Source organism: Folsomia candida, unplaced genomic scaffold (genome assembly GCF_002217175.1).
Source record: "Folsomia candida strain VU population unplaced genomic scaffold, ASM221717v1 Fcan01_Sc002, whole genome shotgun sequence".
Taxonomy (NCBI): domain Eukaryota; kingdom Metazoa; phylum Arthropoda; class Collembola; order Entomobryomorpha; family Isotomidae; genus Folsomia; species Folsomia candida.
In genome coordinates, this window is record NW_019091194.1 from 6,806,409 (window position 1) to 6,824,086 (window position 17,678).

The following is a 17,678-nucleotide window of genomic DNA, read 5'->3' on the forward strand; positions in this document are numbered from 1 at the left end:
GGTAGATATATTTTCAACTTTAATTTATTACCCAACATATTATGCTTATCAGGAATTGAGAATCAAAAAATAGCTAGAATAATTAATTATCAAACCAAAATTGACAAAAACACCTTAACTGTTTGATAATTTTGTATCTTTATTTCATACTCGTATGAATTAATACTGAAGTGTTTGCAGGTGAACGGATTATGCAACTCCAATTATTCCGCAAGCCAGTCGTCCCCCCGCATTTCCCGTCTTTTTTGAACCATCGTCTCCACCCTTGCCCAAATCATCCTCCTTCTCGTGAACGATAAACGCTCTGCCGAGAACCGAATTGTCACCCGTGAGAGAAATCATGCGATCGGTAATGTTGATCACGGCAACCCCTTTGTCGTCTGCAATATTGCATATTGTCAAAGTCAAAAATTTATACTTAGCAAATTAAATAGTTGTAATATAACTGACCTGCCATGATGTTCCCCAAATCTCCAACATGCCGAGTCTCATCTCCTGGAGCACCGTGCGTTAACTGCAACAATCATCAAGGCAATTCGTTAAGATTGCATGCAACAGTCACAAATTAGGAATTCATTGTTTATGAAAAAATAGTGTATATGATAAGTGATTTGATACAAATTGGCAGCATGTGCACAATTAACGACGCGAGTCCAAGGAGTTTAGAATTTGATGTTGGCAAAAGATCAACAAGCCAAATAAGATGACAGCGGAGTAATGCTAATTTATTATTTGCACAATGCGCATTATTTGAATTACTTATTACTTAAGACAAACATGTTCACCAAGAGCTTGAGTATTAGGCAGTACATACTTATTAAAAAAAGAAAGCTTGTTCATCATTATAAATATGCTGCATAGAAAGTTATTTGTTTCAAATTATGTGCAAGTTCAATTGGGCGGAACGCGATTCGTGATTATCGTGACATCATCGTTACTCCTATTACCATATTGCATGTTTTTATAAACACAGAAACCTGGCTGTTGAGATTTGATATGCTGCACACATTTTGAAATTCAGTTCAACAGCCTTATTTTACATTCTGGAGTCGTCTAACGTATAATTCAGAATATCTATGTAGCATGTAGTGTGTCTTTTAGCTCCAGCTCTTGGCGTGGTTCTCTCATACTTGTTTGTCTTATCTATGTATCTTGTGCAATTGTATAAAGTTTGAAAGGGCTAGTTTACACTCTTTTATTTCTATCGCAAAGTCTTGAAGAACGTGACAAGAACCAGATTTTTCCATAAAAACAAACCCAGTCTCAAAATATATGCGAATTTGTATCGTTCCAACATCTGTACTACTGATAGGAATTTATGAGTTGAACTTGAAACTAATCACGGTGGTGATGGTTGATTGCATTTGATGCTCGCTTAATATTTACTAGCAAGGTTTTTGCAGCATTTTTTTGCATACTTAAACTCACCATGTAATACAGCCTGTTACCTACCAATCTGATACAGAGGGAAACTGTTGTCAGAAACCTCTTGAATAAACCGTCGCAAACGAAATGTAGCGAAAGGGTGAAACCCATTAGTCGTTCCCGACCATTTTCTACAAAATCTTATATTTCCCCAAGACGGGGTGCGGTCACATCCCCTCAAATGTGTCCGTCTCATTTGCTCTACCTATTTCTACAATTGTATTTTTTCATAAAATCTCACTTTCCCCAATGCGAGCCGGAGGGGTCATGGGTACATATATGTAGGTACATCTTCGGAGATTAAATTGTCTTGCGTATTAATTGTAGAATACCATAATGAACTATTCCAAAAAGAAAATAATAATTTTCGAAATTTCACAAGCATACCCCCGTAGCGACGAGGGGGTGCGTCCCGCAACGCCCAACTTCTAAATTAACTCCTACCCAAAAATTTGAGACACGTAGGTGAAAATCTCATGTTGAAATTCAAATCCGTTCGAAAGTTATCGTGGATACGGACCGACGAACAGACAGACAAGACTTTCCCATAAAAAGGTGTCACCTGTTAATAATACTCGGTTTTGCTATGCACCTCTAAATATTTTTGCAAATCTCAAGGTTAGTCCAGGCTAAACCTTTAAAGTGACGTACTCCTATTATAATAACGATGATCATGGTTGGAAATCCTAATTTTTTGTGCCCAAGTGTCATACATGAATGAAGTGAATGCAGATACAAAGGCAGTTCATTTGTATACTAAATACGTCAGCGGAGATGTCTCACCAAATATAGAAAAAATAACAAAATGAGTGATGAGCAGGTAGAAATAGGCACAGACCAGAACGGATGCGCAAAGATTTTTAATCCTTGCATCGCAATCATGGACGGTTTCATAATGAAACTTTCATTATGGTGATTGACAGTAAGCTAGAAGCCATCTCGCTAAACTGTGTCATTAAATTGTACCTTCATAAAGCATAATTTATCAGTGGTAAATTATCGCCTTCATTAAGCAAACATTTATGAATACTTATCCCTTTGAATGGTTTATAGATTCGTTTTGTGAACATAAATGGCACCTCAGTCAATGAATTTATGTACATACGTATGCAGTGAACCGCTTGTTAATTAAGCCCATATTTGCATATCTACCTATTTATTTGTAAAATTTGGTGAACACAATTTTTCCTTGGGAGTGGCTGTGATTGATTATGTAAACCCTGGAGAACTAATCAATTAGACAACCAAGATTTTTTGAGGGGAGGATTCATGAAATGTAAGCATTTAAGTATGCGAATACTTAGAATGGATTATACTTAATAATTGGTCCACAAAATTGTAATTTGAAGAGTAAATTTTGTATAATAAATCTGATGACGTCCGTCCTTCTGAAGCCGTAGTTTAGAATGATGTAGCATTTTGCCAAGTTATTTTTGAACGCGTCAAGTGGCATTATTATTTTTATAACTACTATAATATTAATAAATGACGTACACAGTTTTGTATACCTTATTCAAGGAAAATTACAGGAGTGAGTTTTATCTATATCTAGTACAGATAAAACAATAAAACATTGGTAAGCAATAAACGTGGAATAGTCAGGAACAAAAGCGCAATTAAGAAGTGTAACCTCTCCTTAGATTAAAATTTGTTTCAAATGTTAATTCCATCAAAAATTATAAGGTTACAAATGTTGTTACCTTCATGTACAAGAGAATGTGGGCAGCCAGCAAATGCATTACTTTTTATGTTGCAGGCGTTATTACACAATTTTATGAGTTATGCTGACAACGTGCATACTTCAGCATGTTTAGCAAAGCTATAAGCTTGGCCACTTGGACTCACTCAGTTGATTTGACAATTAGCAATTAACACTTTTCTACAAGCAGGGGGTCGCCCAAGTTATGCACGGCTCAAGTTATTCAATGTCACGCTTGACTGGTTACCAAGATGAACTCATGTCAATTTATCTCCTTCATATGCATGTAAAGGCATGTTCCAATGACATTTTATCACGATCACCTGAGAATACTCACGAAATGCAACATAAACAAATAACGCTGGTCATTTTCATTACCATTTTGGGATTAAAGTGACCTCGGGTAGACGCACATCCTCCTCTGATATCTCCGGACTCGTGAACATGAAAGCCATGCTGACCCTTGGGCGTAAGGCCTGTGAGAGTCCCGTTAATTTTGACGGGGGACGATGGCTCATCTTGACTAAGGTCGAGCGACCCGACAATTCCGCTTTTGTCCACTCCGATGTTGAAAAGGACGTAGGCTTTGGTTACGACAACTCCAGTCTGCACAAAAATATAGAAATCGAATAATAATGGCCCAAAATAATGACGATATCCTGGAAAATAGTGGAAGTAAGTGGTGTGCATGACTATTCTGAGAAGAAGATCATTAAAAATGCATAAACAAAGTTATGTGATAAGGAAAAACATTCATGTTTATGACTATTCTGCAGTATGCATGTCCAAAAAGATTGAATAAGGGGAAATCACTTATTTAATATTTTAGAAAAGTGACATAAATGAAAATGTTCACAAAAAATGTATTCTATTTTCGTATGTACCTGCGCCGCGGGTGCACCTGAAACGGAAGTGACCACTACTGCAATAATAATTGCCACACACAACGCCGACAACACCCCAACAACTGCCACCGTGCGCATCTTCATCAATCAAGTACGAGAGTAACAAGGTTGTGGAAACTATTAACTGCTGGGACTGATTAAAAATGACTTTTGCTTTTCGCAATGTGTTTTTATTTGCTGAATGAAATGCAATGAAACGAAGAGGATGTTTCTTAATGGAAGCCAAGCCGTCAACTGAGCAATGGTGCATCCGCTCGCTTGTTTTTGTGGTGCATATTTTATTAACCAGCAAAAAGGATGAGAAACATCCAGACTTGTTAGAGGAATAATAGCCGAAAATGAATGGTCTTGTGGCTGGCACATTTGTATTTCCATTGTATATGCGTTGTACACATATTGTATCCAAAATATAGTATTGAATGCGATGATGTGGGTTCCATTTGCTATACATACTACAATACCTATGACCTGCAGTAGGCAATGCGTTTCAACTTCTCCGAAATGTTTTTTATTGCGTGTATTTACATACTTACTGAATTGAACAACTAAATCCTACCTACATAGCAGACAAGTGCATGAAATGTAATTATTTTATTTTAGAGAGCGGCAACGAAGGTAAACCTGAACCAATTATCGGGCCAGTTATTCCACATTTTTATGTGAACTTGGGTAAAATGAAGTAAATATGACTAATAAAGCAGGTAAATATTTACCTGTCCGTACCTCCCCCAAGGAAATATATTTATTTAGGCTATATATGTTTCCATTTCGTTAACGTGGTTGTTGACGAGTTTATTCTATGTGTTATCATCCCTTTTAACACTCCACTTTATTTTGAGGAAAATAAACAAACTTTTATCATTAAAGAAATATGGAAGACAAAAACTATGTTTATTTTCCTGGTTTAATATAGAGCTAAAATGATGGCAAAGGCATTACGTAGAAGTTTGGTAAGTGGCGAAAGTACTTATTTCGATTCACCACCCAATATCAAGCAGATAGTAAAATATGTTAATCCTGCAAGTAAAGTGGAGTCTGCCATTACGGAAAATCAATAAAACCACTCGAAAACGCTTAATTCCACTTTTCCAATGTATTCCATTGGTTTATGTGTAAGTGTTCTTTTGCTAAGCATATTACAGATGCATGCGGTCGGAACGGATTTGCAAATTCAGTGGCGTGGATATTTGCAATTTGCATGCATAATTGTAACTTTGAGTAAAATGGGTTGAAATACATAGAATTTTTAGTGGCGACTTTTGATAACTTTGCTAGTTTTATTTATACGCAGCAGGAGTTGAAAGATTTTAATAGAATAATAACCATCTGTAAATACCTTTTCTTCTAATTCATATGAATATGTGCTTGTACATGCACACATATTTTTGACGCATGGTGATGGCTTCAATACTTTAACCACTCGAACTTGAACGTTTTATGTAACATTGCAACATATGTGCACATACTGCAATTTCAGTTTACAAAATGAGATAAAGATTTTCTATAAATATGTGTTTACGACCTCAGTGTCAACTGTATCAACTTTTTATTGTCAATGCATGATTGATGTTTATCACAGTTATAGATTAGGTGTGCTCATTAAACTGGGCTTAATATGCGGAAAATGCCATTTCCAGGAGTAAACTGTTGCTTGACAAGTGTTTATTTAAATAAAATGAATTTGGCTTACCTTTTCCTGTTTTCTGTGGCACTGATTGCCACTACAGACGCTGGATATGTAAACCCTTCATTAATTTCTAAGGTGAATCCTTCCTTGCCACAAGCTTCTTATTTAATTATTTAATTAATCCTAATCACTACAATATACGTATATGCATACAGGTTAGAAACAATGGAGCACAGGACATCATCATTGAACTTTCTCCAGTTATTGAGCAAGTTGAAATCAGGTTACGAGGACTTACCGGTGACGCCAGAGTCACTGCTCTCGTTACAAACTTAAAACACCTCATTTCAGTGGCTCAAGCACCATATTTGAAACTTGCATCAAATCTTGGTCTCGAATTCACATCCTTTTGGGCCACTAATGTTATCCTTTTGAAACACGTTGATCTAAATACCTTGAGCGAATTTACCAGGATGACGGGAGAATTTCAGTTGAGAGAACAGCACACCGTTTCAGTTCCAGCAGTCCGGGAAATGTCGACATTGTCAGTCGACCAAGGAGTGCAATGGGGGGTCGAGAAGGTCAGAGCACCAGAGGCTTGGGGGGTTACCCAGGGCGAGAATGTAGCCGTAGGTTCGATCGATACTGGGGTGAACTTGGCTCACGAAGCATTTGTAAATAATTTCGCTGGAGCGTGGCGAGACCCATTTTATAACTCCTCCACGCCCAACGATGTGCAAGGTCATGGCAGTCACACTCTCGGAGTAATTGTTGGACAAACTAACGGTATCGGGGTAGCTCCAGGTATTTAAAGCGCTGCTCATTGTGACCTGACATTTATAACCATCTCATCTAAATAATGTTGGGAAAAATACGTAATCTTTGATACCCCATATTAGGTGCCAAGTGGGTAGCATGTCGTGGGTTGAATAATCAAGGGTCCGGAACAGAGGCAACATTAACTGACTGCGCCCAGTGGATGATTGTGGCTGAACCTCGTCCTCACATTGTCAACAATGCATGGGGCGGTGGTTCAGGGTCAACTTGGTTCGATCCTTTAGTCGCAGCATGGAAGGAGGCTGGAATCATTCCTGTTTTTGCCAGTGGGGGGAGTGGTCCAAGTTGTAGCAGCATCGGTTCACCTGGGGACCACTCGGATGTAATCGCTGTTGGACGCACCAATCCCAATGATGAACTTGTTTTGGGGTCTGGGAGAGGACCGTCCTTCGCAGGACAGATTAAACCTGATTTAGTGGCACCAGCATTAAATATCGTGTCCGGTAGGTAAATAATTTGCACGTTTTGTTTGCCAGCCAAAAAATGCAATCTATTTTTGAACGGTTTTATAATAAATATTATGTGAATATTTAGCTGGACCTGGAAATAACAACTATGTGACCATGTCAGGGTCATCTTCGGGTTCATTTGTATCTGGTGCTGCGGCGTTAGTTATAAGTGCTAATCCTGGGATTTCGGCAGATGAAGTTGTCGGAATTTTGAGAAACTCTGCCTTTCGTCCTCCAATCTCCAGCCCGGATGATTATTGCGGCCCAGGACCAGATTCTTACCCTAATAATGGATACGGGTATGGCCGAGTCGATGCAGCGTCTGCTGTAGGCATAAATTGATGAACTCTGAATTCACCCATTCAAAATATGTTGTTGGTATAATGCACTTAACTTATTATCTGCATGCAATGGTGATATGTAGGATAATGATATTAATAAATAAAAAATTTGCTTCTGAAATCTAAATCATCCTCCTTGATTTAATTGCGATTGACCATTTGGCAATTATTTTCCTGAAAAAGAATGTACATGTTTCCTTAATTTTACTCTAGCCATTTATAGTACAAAAACAATTTGCTATATGCATAAATTATCCCCACCGGTATGTATGTATAACAATACTTGTAATTTACCACGAAATGTATCCGTACATATAATATCTAAATATCCTAAGGATAAACGATACTCTTGACTCTTGGTATAATACCTACAGATATTTGAGATATACTTGCAGTGCAAAGCATTTTGATATGGTTTAGTTTAATTAATAAATATTGGTACAATCAGCATTACCAAATAAATGGGTACATAAATATGCATGTTAATATCTTAAACACGGATCCAGTAATTCCTCTATTGCATGCATTATACGTACAAAAATATATCAGCAATCCTCGGGATCCTGTTCGCTTATTAACAAACACATATATTAAAATAATTATTAATATTAAATGTATTTATATCACACAATATCATAGTCTTTGTACAAAATTGATTCATTTGCATCATCCAAGTCATCACATCACAAGTTAGAATGTTAATCCAAATGGTGATTGAGTGTACAAGTAATATGCCTCCTCTCCAAGTAAGCACAATCGTTTATTTCTCACAATTCGAAAGTACCCCTGATCACCCCACTGCTTGCCGTAACTGGAAAGTAATTTAAGTAAATGAATGTTAAATTAAGAAATATTATTGTATGTACATATTTATACAAGTATAACCTGTTTTTGATAATCCAGTAATCCACCTTTGTATTATTTATCCCCCATTCACTCCCATAACCTACAATAAGGACCATGTGATTTCTAAAAATATTATGAGAAATTCCATGAGGATCTGTACACGCTTGGTCATATATTCCACCCCTGTACATTTTCAAGTCTAAACTCATATGCATGCCGGCAATTATTGGACCAAAATCTCGAACAACTTGTTTCATTCGTTCCTCATTATTGATTCCTCTGAAAGGAACGGCTGGGTAATATCCATCCAAGCCGACCTTCCTGCGATTCCAAGGACCATAACAGTAACTCCCTACCTTATCTTTGTACGGGTAGTCCCACTCAAATGACAGCCCATTTTGCTGCATGTACTCCAAACCTGTTGTTGGAAGATTGTCATTACAACCTCGATAGCCACTATAGTTTCCAGCACAGTCCAGCAACTCCTGTTCACTGAGGTCGGATGGCGAACCCCACGTGTAGGACGACGACGAACTCCCATCGGAAGCCATTTTCACTAAATAGTCGTGTGATTCCAGCGCAGCAACGGTGGCAAAGAAGGAACAGGAACCACATTTACCTTGGTTTTTTGGGTAGGAAACAGCCCCATAGCTTCTCCAGTCGAGAGAATCCTTTTCGGACTCACGGTTTGCATAATGATGGGGAAACCAAGGTGAAGGCTGTGGGGACTGATTGTACGCTCGAGACGATCTGTTTTGCTGTTCTTGTGGTAGAACAGTTGAAAGTGTTTCTGGTTCATTAGTCTGTCAGATCACAACGTATCATTTTACTCAATTGTAGATGCAATTTAAGCTTGGAATATTTTCATATTTCATATTGCCAATTCAATTACCATGTCTGTAAACTGATTAATTCCTTTTTCATATGAACTGAGACCCTGTTTCGTCAATAAATTATGGTAGGCAACCTGCAGTACGTTTTGCTTAAAAATTGTGCTGGATTCTGGGGAGTCAGACTTGATTTTCCTATACATTTTCTAGATTCACAAAATGAGTTGAAAATGAAAGACATTCAAGTTTGTATTACATATTCACGTACCTGATACTTTTTGTGCAGTAATCGGATTGTAATTGGATCTTCTAACTCTTTATATAACGTGTCAAGTAAATTTGCGTTTTCTAAGGCTTTACCACGTCTGACATTGAGATCAGAAAATAAATTCTTGGTATTTAGCAGAGCATCAATGTCTTTCAAAATGTTTGCAGTAATCGGGACTGTAAATAATGAGATAGTATGTATTAACAAGTGACAGTCACATACATACATACTATATTTGGAATAAGTTTTTTTTAGCAACGAACCTAATATACAGAAATACAGTAATAAAATTTTGAAAAATATTTGTTTTAATGAAAATTTTGAAAACCGTTGCATAATTTATGTTTGTATGAAAGTAGTTTCCACTCGTGGCAATTCTCTGAGAAGGTGGATGATGATGACTGATGGAGGAGATGGATATCATGCTTATAAAATACAGAAAAAAATTTGCATTCAATGCCATGGGTGAATTTTTAACGGGTCTCTTCACTCGTTCCTTTGTCAATGGTTTGTCAGCACAAGTTGCACATTCAGGCCAATAATTTGACGATATGTTACATTGTTGCTGCATTACGAGAGAGATTCATGGGAGGTGATGATCTCAATCGAAACTGGGTTATTCTTAGGTGATTTTATGATGGCCAATAATATTTAATAGCAAATGTAACACATTGTAATAAATAAGTGACCTTTAAAGTTGTTCTAACGGAATACGGGGATATATGTAGGTTTGCTGTATATTACTGTGGTTGACGTAATAGATAATCCTGAGCCATGGCTTTATATACAACCTTTGAGTGTCATTTGGCTTTCCGGCTCATCACCAATTACAATATATTCATATTTAGGTATAATTAACATATTATTGAAACGAATAGTCTCAATGTACTAAATATTAATGTCAACAGATTTCATTTACCAGGAAACATTATACATATTCTAAACTGTACGCAGGGAATGGAAATTACGTTAATCATGATACGTTGATCATGCAGGAAAGTTTTCTTTCCTCAATGTACTCGTATTTTAAAATAGATCATGCAGCTTTTATAATGACATTATACGTTGACAATGAAAAATTAAGAAAAAATAAGATTTTGATCTTAAGGGAGTAGAAATTTTACTGACAGATTGAACACGGACATGTTTTAACGTATGATTAGCTTACCATTTTGTTGGCTTAAAAGCTTTAGCTATTGATAGTAATGATATTTATGCGACAAAAATAATGAAGAATATTTCGTTATACACATTTCCTGCAACAATAAATATTTTTAGCCCTTTTGCATAAAAAAGTAAAAAACTAATTTCCATAAAACACGTTCACATCATTAATATTAATCTGGTATCATAGCTGTAGTTTACTGCTTTGTATTGTAACAGGAAATTGTCAATAACCTTGTTGGAATTACTATTAAATGACCCCGAACATTTGTTATTTTCAGGAAGTTGTATTATAGACGGGTTGTGAACGTGGAAGGATATCGATTGTCAATGACGAAATAATAACCAGCTTGTATTTACATATAATCGAAAATAGACATTTCATCATTGCCGGTGGGAGAGAGATGTTAGCGATGTGGCGTAATCTAAAAATATTTTTGGACAATGCAAATCGTGACTTGAAGATTTAGAAGAATATGGAGTTTGAAATGCTTTTGATGCGTATTATGAAATCTGTACGTCTGGTACAATTGAAAGAAAAGTGCCGGAGAAAATCAATAATTTCTCTTGTGTCACAAATAGTATCCCAAGTTGGAAAAATGCGAAATAACGCAGACATTCCCAATATTTTAGAAGATTAATAATCATTCTTTGAGCACCTATTATTTATATTTGTTCGATAAATGTAAACTCATTTAAACGTATTTAAGTCGTAACATGTCATTAGAAATTAAATATTCATGTAATTGTAATTGGCTATTTTTATAGCTGCTTTGTATTAACCATTTTCTACAGTATTTTAAAAAACATATTATTACAAAAGCATTATTAAGCTAGAATTATAAATAGACCGTCAAAATTTTTCCATACAAATTTTATTTTCTGTTCTTGCAGGGTGAAATCTGTAACAGCATTATTGCGTATGATAAATATACGCTAAACATCTGAAAATTATAAGAAAACTATTACGTATTATTTGTTTTAAATAATTATTAACGTTTACTTCTTACCGATCCAATGAATGAAAACGACATTTTGACAAATTTCCCAGCATCTAGGCCCAAATCTGCCCGAAAAATGTGGCCTGACCATAGTCTTCCTTCAGTATTGTCACGATGGCATAATTCCAGCAATCGTGTCTTGAGCAAGATGGCCTACAAACATTTATTGCATTTTGAAATAAAATTTCTAGACAAGCTAAATAAAATATTAAAGTTTTTACTTTGTGATTGGCTTCCGCAGAAATTAGTATAATTGCTAAAAATTGTACAACTTTGATTAGAATGATAAACTGTATAGATAGTTGAGACGAGTCCCAAGCATTGATTACTCGCAGGACCATCAGAGGAACACTTGCGGATACGAGGCAGAGAAATATAGGGCGATTAACGTTATTAAGCAGATGAATCAGTCGCCTTAAATGAATAAATTTGTAGATAAGGCTCTGAAAATTAATAATATTATTTATGCCGTTTGCTTAATGATTGATTTATATTTTGTTAATTCACTACGACCAAACCTTTAAACTGTATTGGGTAGAAAAAGCATCCTTGTACAACTGTTTCACCTCCAAGTAGAAGGTTAATGACGCCAAAAACATCAGAACATGCGACATGCCCAGAATTACTTTTCCCCAAGTGCGGAGAGTCATGTAAATCACCGATACCGAGAAATACGATGGTGTAAAGTCTTTCTCTGAAATATGAGTATGATTTTTCACCAAACAGAGATCGAAGAGAACTTGGGCCGAAGAAAGGCGGAAGTTGGCCTCCAGCGTGGGTGGTCTCCTGTGGCCGTCAAAATTAAAGATTTGCAAGAGTTCTCCTCCAATCGGAAAGAGAAGGCCGAAACAGAAAATAATAGTCCACTTAAGGCTGCCGTGCACCTGTAATTTCAGGAAAGGAAGAGATAAATATTAGACAATAACTTGTGGCATGGCATGCTGAACGTATACCCAATATTCTCGGTTTCGTTCCTCCTCCTCCTCATCATTGTTGTGATTATGATAGTTTTCAACGTGCTCTGCAGCCCTCCTATTTTTCAAAAGGTAGTTCAGAATCTTTTCAAGTGCCAAATGTTTTCCCCTCCTCCAAAATGTCCACCCCCAGAGAATGAAAAGTATGAGCGAATTGTGTAGCGTTTTCCAAATAAGGAACAGGACCGAGGGTTGTTCCACGACTAATCCCCAGTATGCTCCACGAGTTAGAAAAATTCCTTGAAAAACATCCATTCCCAATATAACACCAGCAATTAGTCGCTGCACTGAGTGGCCTTGCACTAATTGGTAATGATGTACCACTTCCCCGTAACTGTTCTTCGTTTTCAGCAAATCGACCCGGAATGGGAGAATGGCCAAATAAAAATTAAGATTTATAAATTTGACATAAAACCGGTCCATAATACAATCTCTAATTGCAAACAATAGCAAAAATATTATGTTTGGCTTTTAATGTCGATGTTGACATCGACCGAATGGGTATTAAACTGGTGAAGATTTGAAGTTATTCAAGCATGCTCCGAAAACTAAGTAGGATTGAAATTGACATTTCATCAGTGGGGTTATATAAAGGAAAAGGTATTAACAGCTATTGTGTTCAACTGCCCTTTTGATAACCTTCAATAATCAGGAAATAACACCTTTCCTTCGTTTTATAAGATCGATATGCCACCAACAAGGTTAACTTAAATGAGGGACCTATTATAATAGAATACATTTGGGTAAGGTAAGGACATAAATTAGCATGATAATGTGTTTCTTGTGCTTAATGGAATGAAATAAGAAAGTGGAGGGTGTTGTCATTATTATTGGTGTGGAGTGCATATGGCGATGATAGATACGTATGTAGCATATTTGCGAACCACCCAATTTACCGATCGACGTAGACTCATCTCCGTGAAATTACTATGAAAGACAATTTTTCATAGCATGACATGAGAAATTGAGCAACTGGCAATTTGCCATGTTATTAAAAAACCTTCTTATAGACTACCGGAGAAGAATATTTGTATACGTAAATACATACATACATATGCATCTAACAAGTAAGTCTTACTTAGGATACATAACTGTAGTGAAAATGTCCTGAGCTCTTATCCAGCCATTTTGTCATGCATGTTAAAACATACTTGTTGCGCAAGCAAGTGTAAGAGACCATAGAGTTCCTTAGTTGGTAATATCTGGAATTTTCTGACAACTTGCATGAAGCTGTTCACACATACTTAAATACTATTGTTGGAATACACAATAAGGCACTTTCTCTAATAAATGGTTAATGCTGCAACCTGTCTATCACCTCCCCCATACATAACTTCTCAGGCGTGTCGAACTGCATCTCAATATTCACTACTTTTACAAATATTGCTCCTTAATAACCATTACTGAGAATGTGGCTGAAACAGTTTCCCAAGTTGAAAGAATCTGCAGAAATGCCAAACCCTACGTCACAGTTCATGGTTCCCCTACATCCTCAAATGAAACAGCTCAAAGAGTTTCAACAGAAGGGTCATAACGACTGTGACACCCTCGACGCCACTAAAGCAATCACCCTTTTCAGTTTAAAGCAAAACCAAATGTCAAAGTTTCAAGCGCATTCTTTGAAAATTTCCACTATCGCTGGTGTAGCACAACATGCGGTTGGAGAAAGCAATTCTGACAGCGACTTGGAGGCTGATGATGATAGCGAGCGTGAGAATGAAGGAAACGAGGATCGAGAAATTGCCAACCGATTTGAATTCTTGCTCAGGCTTTTTGTCAATTTGGGATACTACATTTGTCTTGTGCCATTTCGCCTTGTTCCGGTGACGCTGGATCACAAGGCATATTTTGAAATTCATCATAACACCCTTCAGAGAGTATGTGCTTAATAATATATGTATGTACACTCTCCCCAATACATATATGTACATGGGGGAATAATATTACATGTGTACTGCTGAATTTATAGTGAGATAATTTATTTTGCTTTTTTCTGCTATAGGTGATTAGCATGGCGCAATGTTGTACTGCATCGTTCGTATGTTTCTTGGTAGCATACGCACAGATTGGTGGTCAAAACATTGAGAACAACCCGTTAGTAATTTTTAACTTTTGGTCGTACGCTGTTTTTTGTGGTTGGTGTTTTCTCTTTATAAACATCTTTTGGAGAAAGGAACATCTCATTCTGGCCATTGTAAATCACGATCCACAAAATATGGGCAAAACGCCTGTGAATAATGCATCAATTGGCATGAGTAATCGGGTAAGAATGACCTATGCATATTATTAAATGTCTCATGTCTGCATATCTAAAGCATTACAGAGAAAATATATATGTAGATAAAAATGATGAGTAATTTTCCCGGTGATTTTTTAGGATGAATGGATTGCAACTATCTACTTTTTTGGAGTAGTCTTGGAAGAAATATATCACAAAACGGTTTTCTATCTATTTCCAAAAACATATGTCCTGCAAACAGCCGCAGAAGTGTACTCAGGAAAAGCGATGTACTCGCTCTTTGTTCGAAATAATAGCGATCCAATTCCCTGGGTGGAAATTACCCCCACCACATTTGGAATTTCACTTTGGCACTTTGTGGGCTGGCAAATTTTCGGAGCTATAAAATCCTTGGTGTACATCTTTGTCACGTTCCTCTCCCTCTTTCTAATGGGAAGAATTAATAAAGAGTTTAGGGCTCTGAAGAAGATCACTCTGGGCAAAAATCGTCACGGAGGAAGCTCGAGTTCAAAACAGGTGCGTATTTCTGTACATTATTCATGTATACATTTGTACATAGATTAGTATATAAATAAATTAGCATAATAATCTGCTCGTCTTTTTTAAGATTTGGACACATTTTGTAGAAGTGAGATCTACTCTTCGACAAGTTAATGAATTGACTGATCTCTGTGTGTTGGGAATTTACTTGATCCTTGTCCCATTTTTGTCATCTGCCTTCATCCAACGATGGGATTCAAAGTTCATAGAATACAAGGTTTTAATGATACTGCAGTTTGTTTGGCCGATGATCGCTTTGGTGATGGCAGCAGAAACTAGCAGACTTGTGGGTTAAGCAATTAAGAATAAATTCAGCAAAAAATTCGGTACACATCTTAACTCTGTCTTGTATTTCAGGGTGAAAAATTTCTTCGAGCTGTAAAGGATGGATTTGAAAATGTGCAACGCTCCAATGCTCCTGGAAGTCTGCAGAATAATTCTGCTTACTTTGTCTATGAAAATGCAAACTTCTCGATGAAAGGTGGCAAGTTTTTTAAGTTATCGTATGGTTTTATGGGGGCGACGTTTAGTGTGGTCATGACCTATGGGCTTGTAATTTTGGGGTTTCTGCATGATTCACATTCAAAGAAGCGAAAATGTTAAAAATTTGAAGTACTTAATTCATATAATGCATACAGATACGCTACATATGTACATATATTCAATTCAATTGACTCTGGTTCTTTATATGTATTACTCATTAATCAAGTAATTTTTAAATTCACATACAATATAAATACGCCCATACATACGGCATACATCGGTATGCAAATGCAATGCATTATGGAAATAGTTATGTTATTTCTATCATTATTTTTTCTTCTGTTTAGCATTACTTTCGCGAATGGTTTTTTCTAAAAAGTCCCACTCTTCATTTGTAGTATTAATGAACTGGTTGAATTCGCCAGCAGCAAAGGGTAACTCTCCTCCATCAAGTACTACGGTCTGTACATTAAAAAATAGTTAATTCAGTTTAAAATTCATCAAGTTATAATTATGTATTTGCTTCCGGTCATAATATACCTCGCCTGTCATCCACGATGCGTAATCACTCAGCATAAAACTCGCCAGATTTGCAATTTCTTCTACTTCGCCAAGTCGCCCGATTGGCAGTTTATCAAGCATATTATTTGTAAATCTAATAAGATTCACAACAATTAAATAAACTTTAATAGTAAATCTTTGCGCGTAACAAGTTACTTGCACCAATTTACCTTCCAGTTGGATCTAGTCGACTGAAAGCCCCCTCCGTTTGGATAGGTCCTGGTGCAATGCAGTTTAGTCTGATTCCGTATCGACCCCACTCACTTGCTAAGGACCTACATATTTACATATGTATCACATATATTTTACAAATATGCGCTAGTATTTAACACTGACGAATAGAAATACCAGTGTCACCTGTTCATATTTTCCACACCAGATTTAGCTGCGGCACTGGATGCCACAAATCCAGAGCCCCTGAATGTGTACGTAGTCGTGATTGCAAGGAACGATCCTCCTTGTCCAGCCTTAATTAGTCTTTTCCCCAAATCCAGGGTAATATTTGCTGAACCATTTAAAACGATATCGACAATGGTTTTCCATGCATTTGGAGACAGGCGTTCTGCAGGAGAGACAAAGTTTCCAGCCGCGTTGTTAATTACTACGGTTGGAAGACCAATATCGGACTCGATTTTGTCGATTGTAGTCTTGACCGCATCCGAGTCCCTTACATCGCAACTCAAAGCAAGGACGCGGTTACCAGTGGATGACGAAAGCTCGGAGGCAGTTTTCTCGAGAACATTAGCACGTCTGGTAATTAATTACATGCACAATTTTAACAAAATTTTAACAAAAATTTATTCTGGATAATTGTGAATGACTTGGTAATAAATACCTTCCCAAAATTGCTACTGAAGCGCCCAGTGAAGATAACATTAACGCCATTCCCTTCCCAAGACCTAGCGTGGAAGGAGAAATGATTTAAGAATGTTATGTAAAGTAAGCTATATTTTAAGTATTTGTTTAAAAATTTGACCTTACCAGTTCCACCTCCAGTTACCAAAGCCACTTTCCCTTTGAAAGTCCCCTTCGGTAGCATAGGTGTTTTCATGGCTGGGAAGAATTTAGATTGTGGTTTGCTAGGAATGGATGACATTTTTGGATAGTTTATTAGTACTCAATAAACAAGAAGTTTGTATTTTAAGCATTCAATTGTTGGACAACTTTGAATTATTGTAACACTCAAAATAAATTAGACTTCAAGACTTCAACTATATTTATGTAAAACCGGTACAATTTACCAAATATTACTATTACTCAATCTTTCTTGATGTACATACATAAACACATTACAGTATTATACCATAACGCAGAATGCCATAGCAGGATAGCTCGGTTATGTACATACACATATGTGCATAATAACATTAGAGAGAAGCAGAAAATGTTACATTTATTTACATATACGCATTATGTTTGTTATGTTCCAAGTCTAAAGGGTGAAGGTTAACTGGAACCCGACACGAGTTTTGTTACGTCAATCGGCGTG

The 17,678-nt window shown here is 36.7% G+C and overlaps 5 protein-coding genes across 5 annotated transcripts; 1 reads left to right on the plus strand and 4 right to left on the minus strand.

Annotated features, from left to right (window-relative positions):
• Positions 1-6: 6 nt before the first annotated feature.
• Positions 7-4,277, minus strand: LOC110842795 (superoxide dismutase [Cu-Zn], chloroplastic). Its single transcript, XM_022088602.2, has 4 exons — positions 4,009-4,277; positions 3,503-3,730; positions 451-514; positions 7-380 (listed from the first exon to the last, which is right to left on the minus strand). The coding sequence occupies exons 1-4, from the start codon at positions 4,111-4,113 to the stop codon at positions 190-192; spliced, it is 588 nt and encodes a 195-aa protein (XP_021944294.1). The 5' UTR covers positions 4,114-4,277; the 3' UTR covers positions 7-189.
• Positions 4,278-5,636: 1,359 nt separating this feature from the next.
• Positions 5,637-7,406, plus strand: LOC110844705 (bacillopeptidase F). Its single transcript, XM_022090975.2, has 4 exons — positions 5,637-5,791; positions 5,872-6,460; positions 6,556-6,936; positions 7,028-7,406. Exons 1-4 carry the CDS (start codon positions 5,645-5,647, stop codon positions 7,282-7,284), a joined length of 1,374 nt encoding a protein of 457 aa, XP_021946667.2. The 5' UTR covers positions 5,637-5,644; the 3' UTR covers positions 7,285-7,406.
• Positions 7,407-9,833, minus strand: LOC110843307 (cathepsin L-like proteinase). The gene is made up of 5 exons (XM_022089268.2): positions 9,491-9,833; positions 9,228-9,403; positions 9,022-9,165; positions 8,169-8,932; positions 7,407-8,094 (listed from the first exon to the last, which is right to left on the minus strand). The coding sequence occupies exons 1-5, from the start codon at positions 9,561-9,563 to the stop codon at positions 7,974-7,976; spliced, it is 1,278 nt and encodes a 425-aa protein (XP_021944960.1). The 5' UTR covers positions 9,564-9,833; the 3' UTR covers positions 7,407-7,973.
• Positions 9,834-11,053: 1,220 nt separating this feature from the next.
• Positions 11,054-12,928, minus strand: LOC118434552. Its single transcript, XM_035848331.1, has 5 exons — positions 12,346-12,928; positions 11,911-12,276; positions 11,614-11,835; positions 11,402-11,545; positions 11,054-11,335 (listed from the first exon to the last, which is right to left on the minus strand). The coding sequence occupies exons 1-5, from the start codon at positions 12,787-12,789 to the stop codon at positions 11,267-11,269; spliced, it is 1,245 nt and encodes a 414-aa protein (XP_035704224.1). The 5' UTR covers positions 12,790-12,928; the 3' UTR covers positions 11,054-11,266.
• Positions 12,929-15,801: 2,873 nt separating this feature from the next.
• LOC110843971 (2,4-dienoyl-CoA reductase, mitochondrial) lies at positions 15,802-17,578 on the minus strand. Its single transcript, XM_022090045.2, has 6 exons — positions 17,171-17,578; positions 17,025-17,088; positions 16,547-16,939; positions 16,360-16,464; positions 16,169-16,283; positions 15,802-16,090 (listed from the first exon to the last, which is right to left on the minus strand). Exons 1-6 carry the CDS (start codon positions 17,283-17,285, stop codon positions 15,956-15,958), a joined length of 927 nt encoding a protein of 308 aa, XP_021945737.1. The 5' UTR covers positions 17,286-17,578; the 3' UTR covers positions 15,802-15,955.
• Positions 17,579-17,678: the final 100 nt, after the last annotated feature.

What these genes read in the sequence shown, in the direction of transcription:
- LOC110842795 (XM_022088602.2), bottom strand. Translation starts at nt 4,113, where the DNA reads ATGAAGATGCGCACGGTGGCAGTTGTTGGGGTGTTGTCGGCGTTGTGT. An exon ending in CAGGTGCACCCGCGGCGCAG is followed by an intron (nt 3,731 to 4,008) that starts GTACATACGAAA and finishes ATTTTTGTGCAG; the next exon opens with ACTGGAGTTGTCGTAACCAA. An exon ending in TTTGGGGAACATCATGGCAG is followed by an intron (nt 381 to 450) that starts GTCAGTTATATT and finishes GCAATATTGCAG; the next exon opens with ACGACAAAGGGGTTGCCGTG.
- LOC110844705 (XM_022090975.2), top strand. Translation starts at nt 5,645, where the DNA reads ATGCGGAAAATGCCATTTCCAGGAGTAAACTGTTGCTTGACAAGTGTT. An exon ending in CGGTATCGGGGTAGCTCCAG is followed by an intron (nt 6,461 to 6,555) that starts GTATTTAAAGCG and finishes ACCCCATATTAG; the next exon opens with GTGCCAAGTGGGTAGCATGT. An exon ending in AGCATTAAATATCGTGTCCG is followed by an intron (nt 6,937 to 7,027) that starts GTAGGTAAATAA and finishes GTGAATATTTAG; the next exon opens with CTGGACCTGGAAATAACAAC.
- LOC110843307 (XM_022089268.2), bottom strand. Translation starts at nt 9,563, where the DNA reads ATGCAACGGTTTTCAAAATTTTCATTAAAACAAATATTTTTCAAAATT. An exon ending in TACTGCACAAAAAGTATCAG is followed by an intron (nt 9,166 to 9,227) that starts GTACGTGAATAT and finishes TTGTGAATCTAG; the next exon opens with AAAATGTATAGGAAAATCAA. An exon ending in TTAATCAGTTTACAGACATG is followed by an intron (nt 8,933 to 9,021) that starts GTAATTGAATTG and finishes GTGATCTGACAG; the next exon opens with ACTAATGAACCAGAAACACT.
- LOC118434552 (XM_035848331.1), bottom strand. Translation starts at nt 12,789, where the DNA reads ATGGACCGGTTTTATGTCAAATTTATAAATCTTAATTTTTATTTGGCC. An exon ending in AACGAAACCGAGAATATTGG is followed by an intron (nt 12,277 to 12,345) that starts GTATACGTTCAG and finishes CTGAAATTACAG; the next exon opens with GTGCACGGCAGCCTTAAGTG. An exon ending in CTGCGGAAGCCAATCACAAA is followed by an intron (nt 11,546 to 11,613) that starts GTAAAAACTTTA and finishes AAATGTTTGTAG; the next exon opens with GCCATCTTGCTCAAGACACG.
- LOC110843971 (XM_022090045.2), bottom strand. Translation starts at nt 17,285, where the DNA reads ATGTCATCCATTCCTAGCAAACCACAATCTAAATTCTTCCCAGCCATG. An exon ending in CGACTAGATCCAACTGGAAG is followed by an intron (nt 16,284 to 16,359) that starts GTAAATTGGTGC and finishes GAATCTTATTAG; the next exon opens with ATTTACAAATAATATGCTTG. An exon ending in CATCGTGGATGACAGGCGAG is followed by an intron (nt 16,091 to 16,168) that starts GTATATTATGAC and finishes TTTAATGTACAG; the next exon opens with ACCGTAGTACTTGATGGAGG.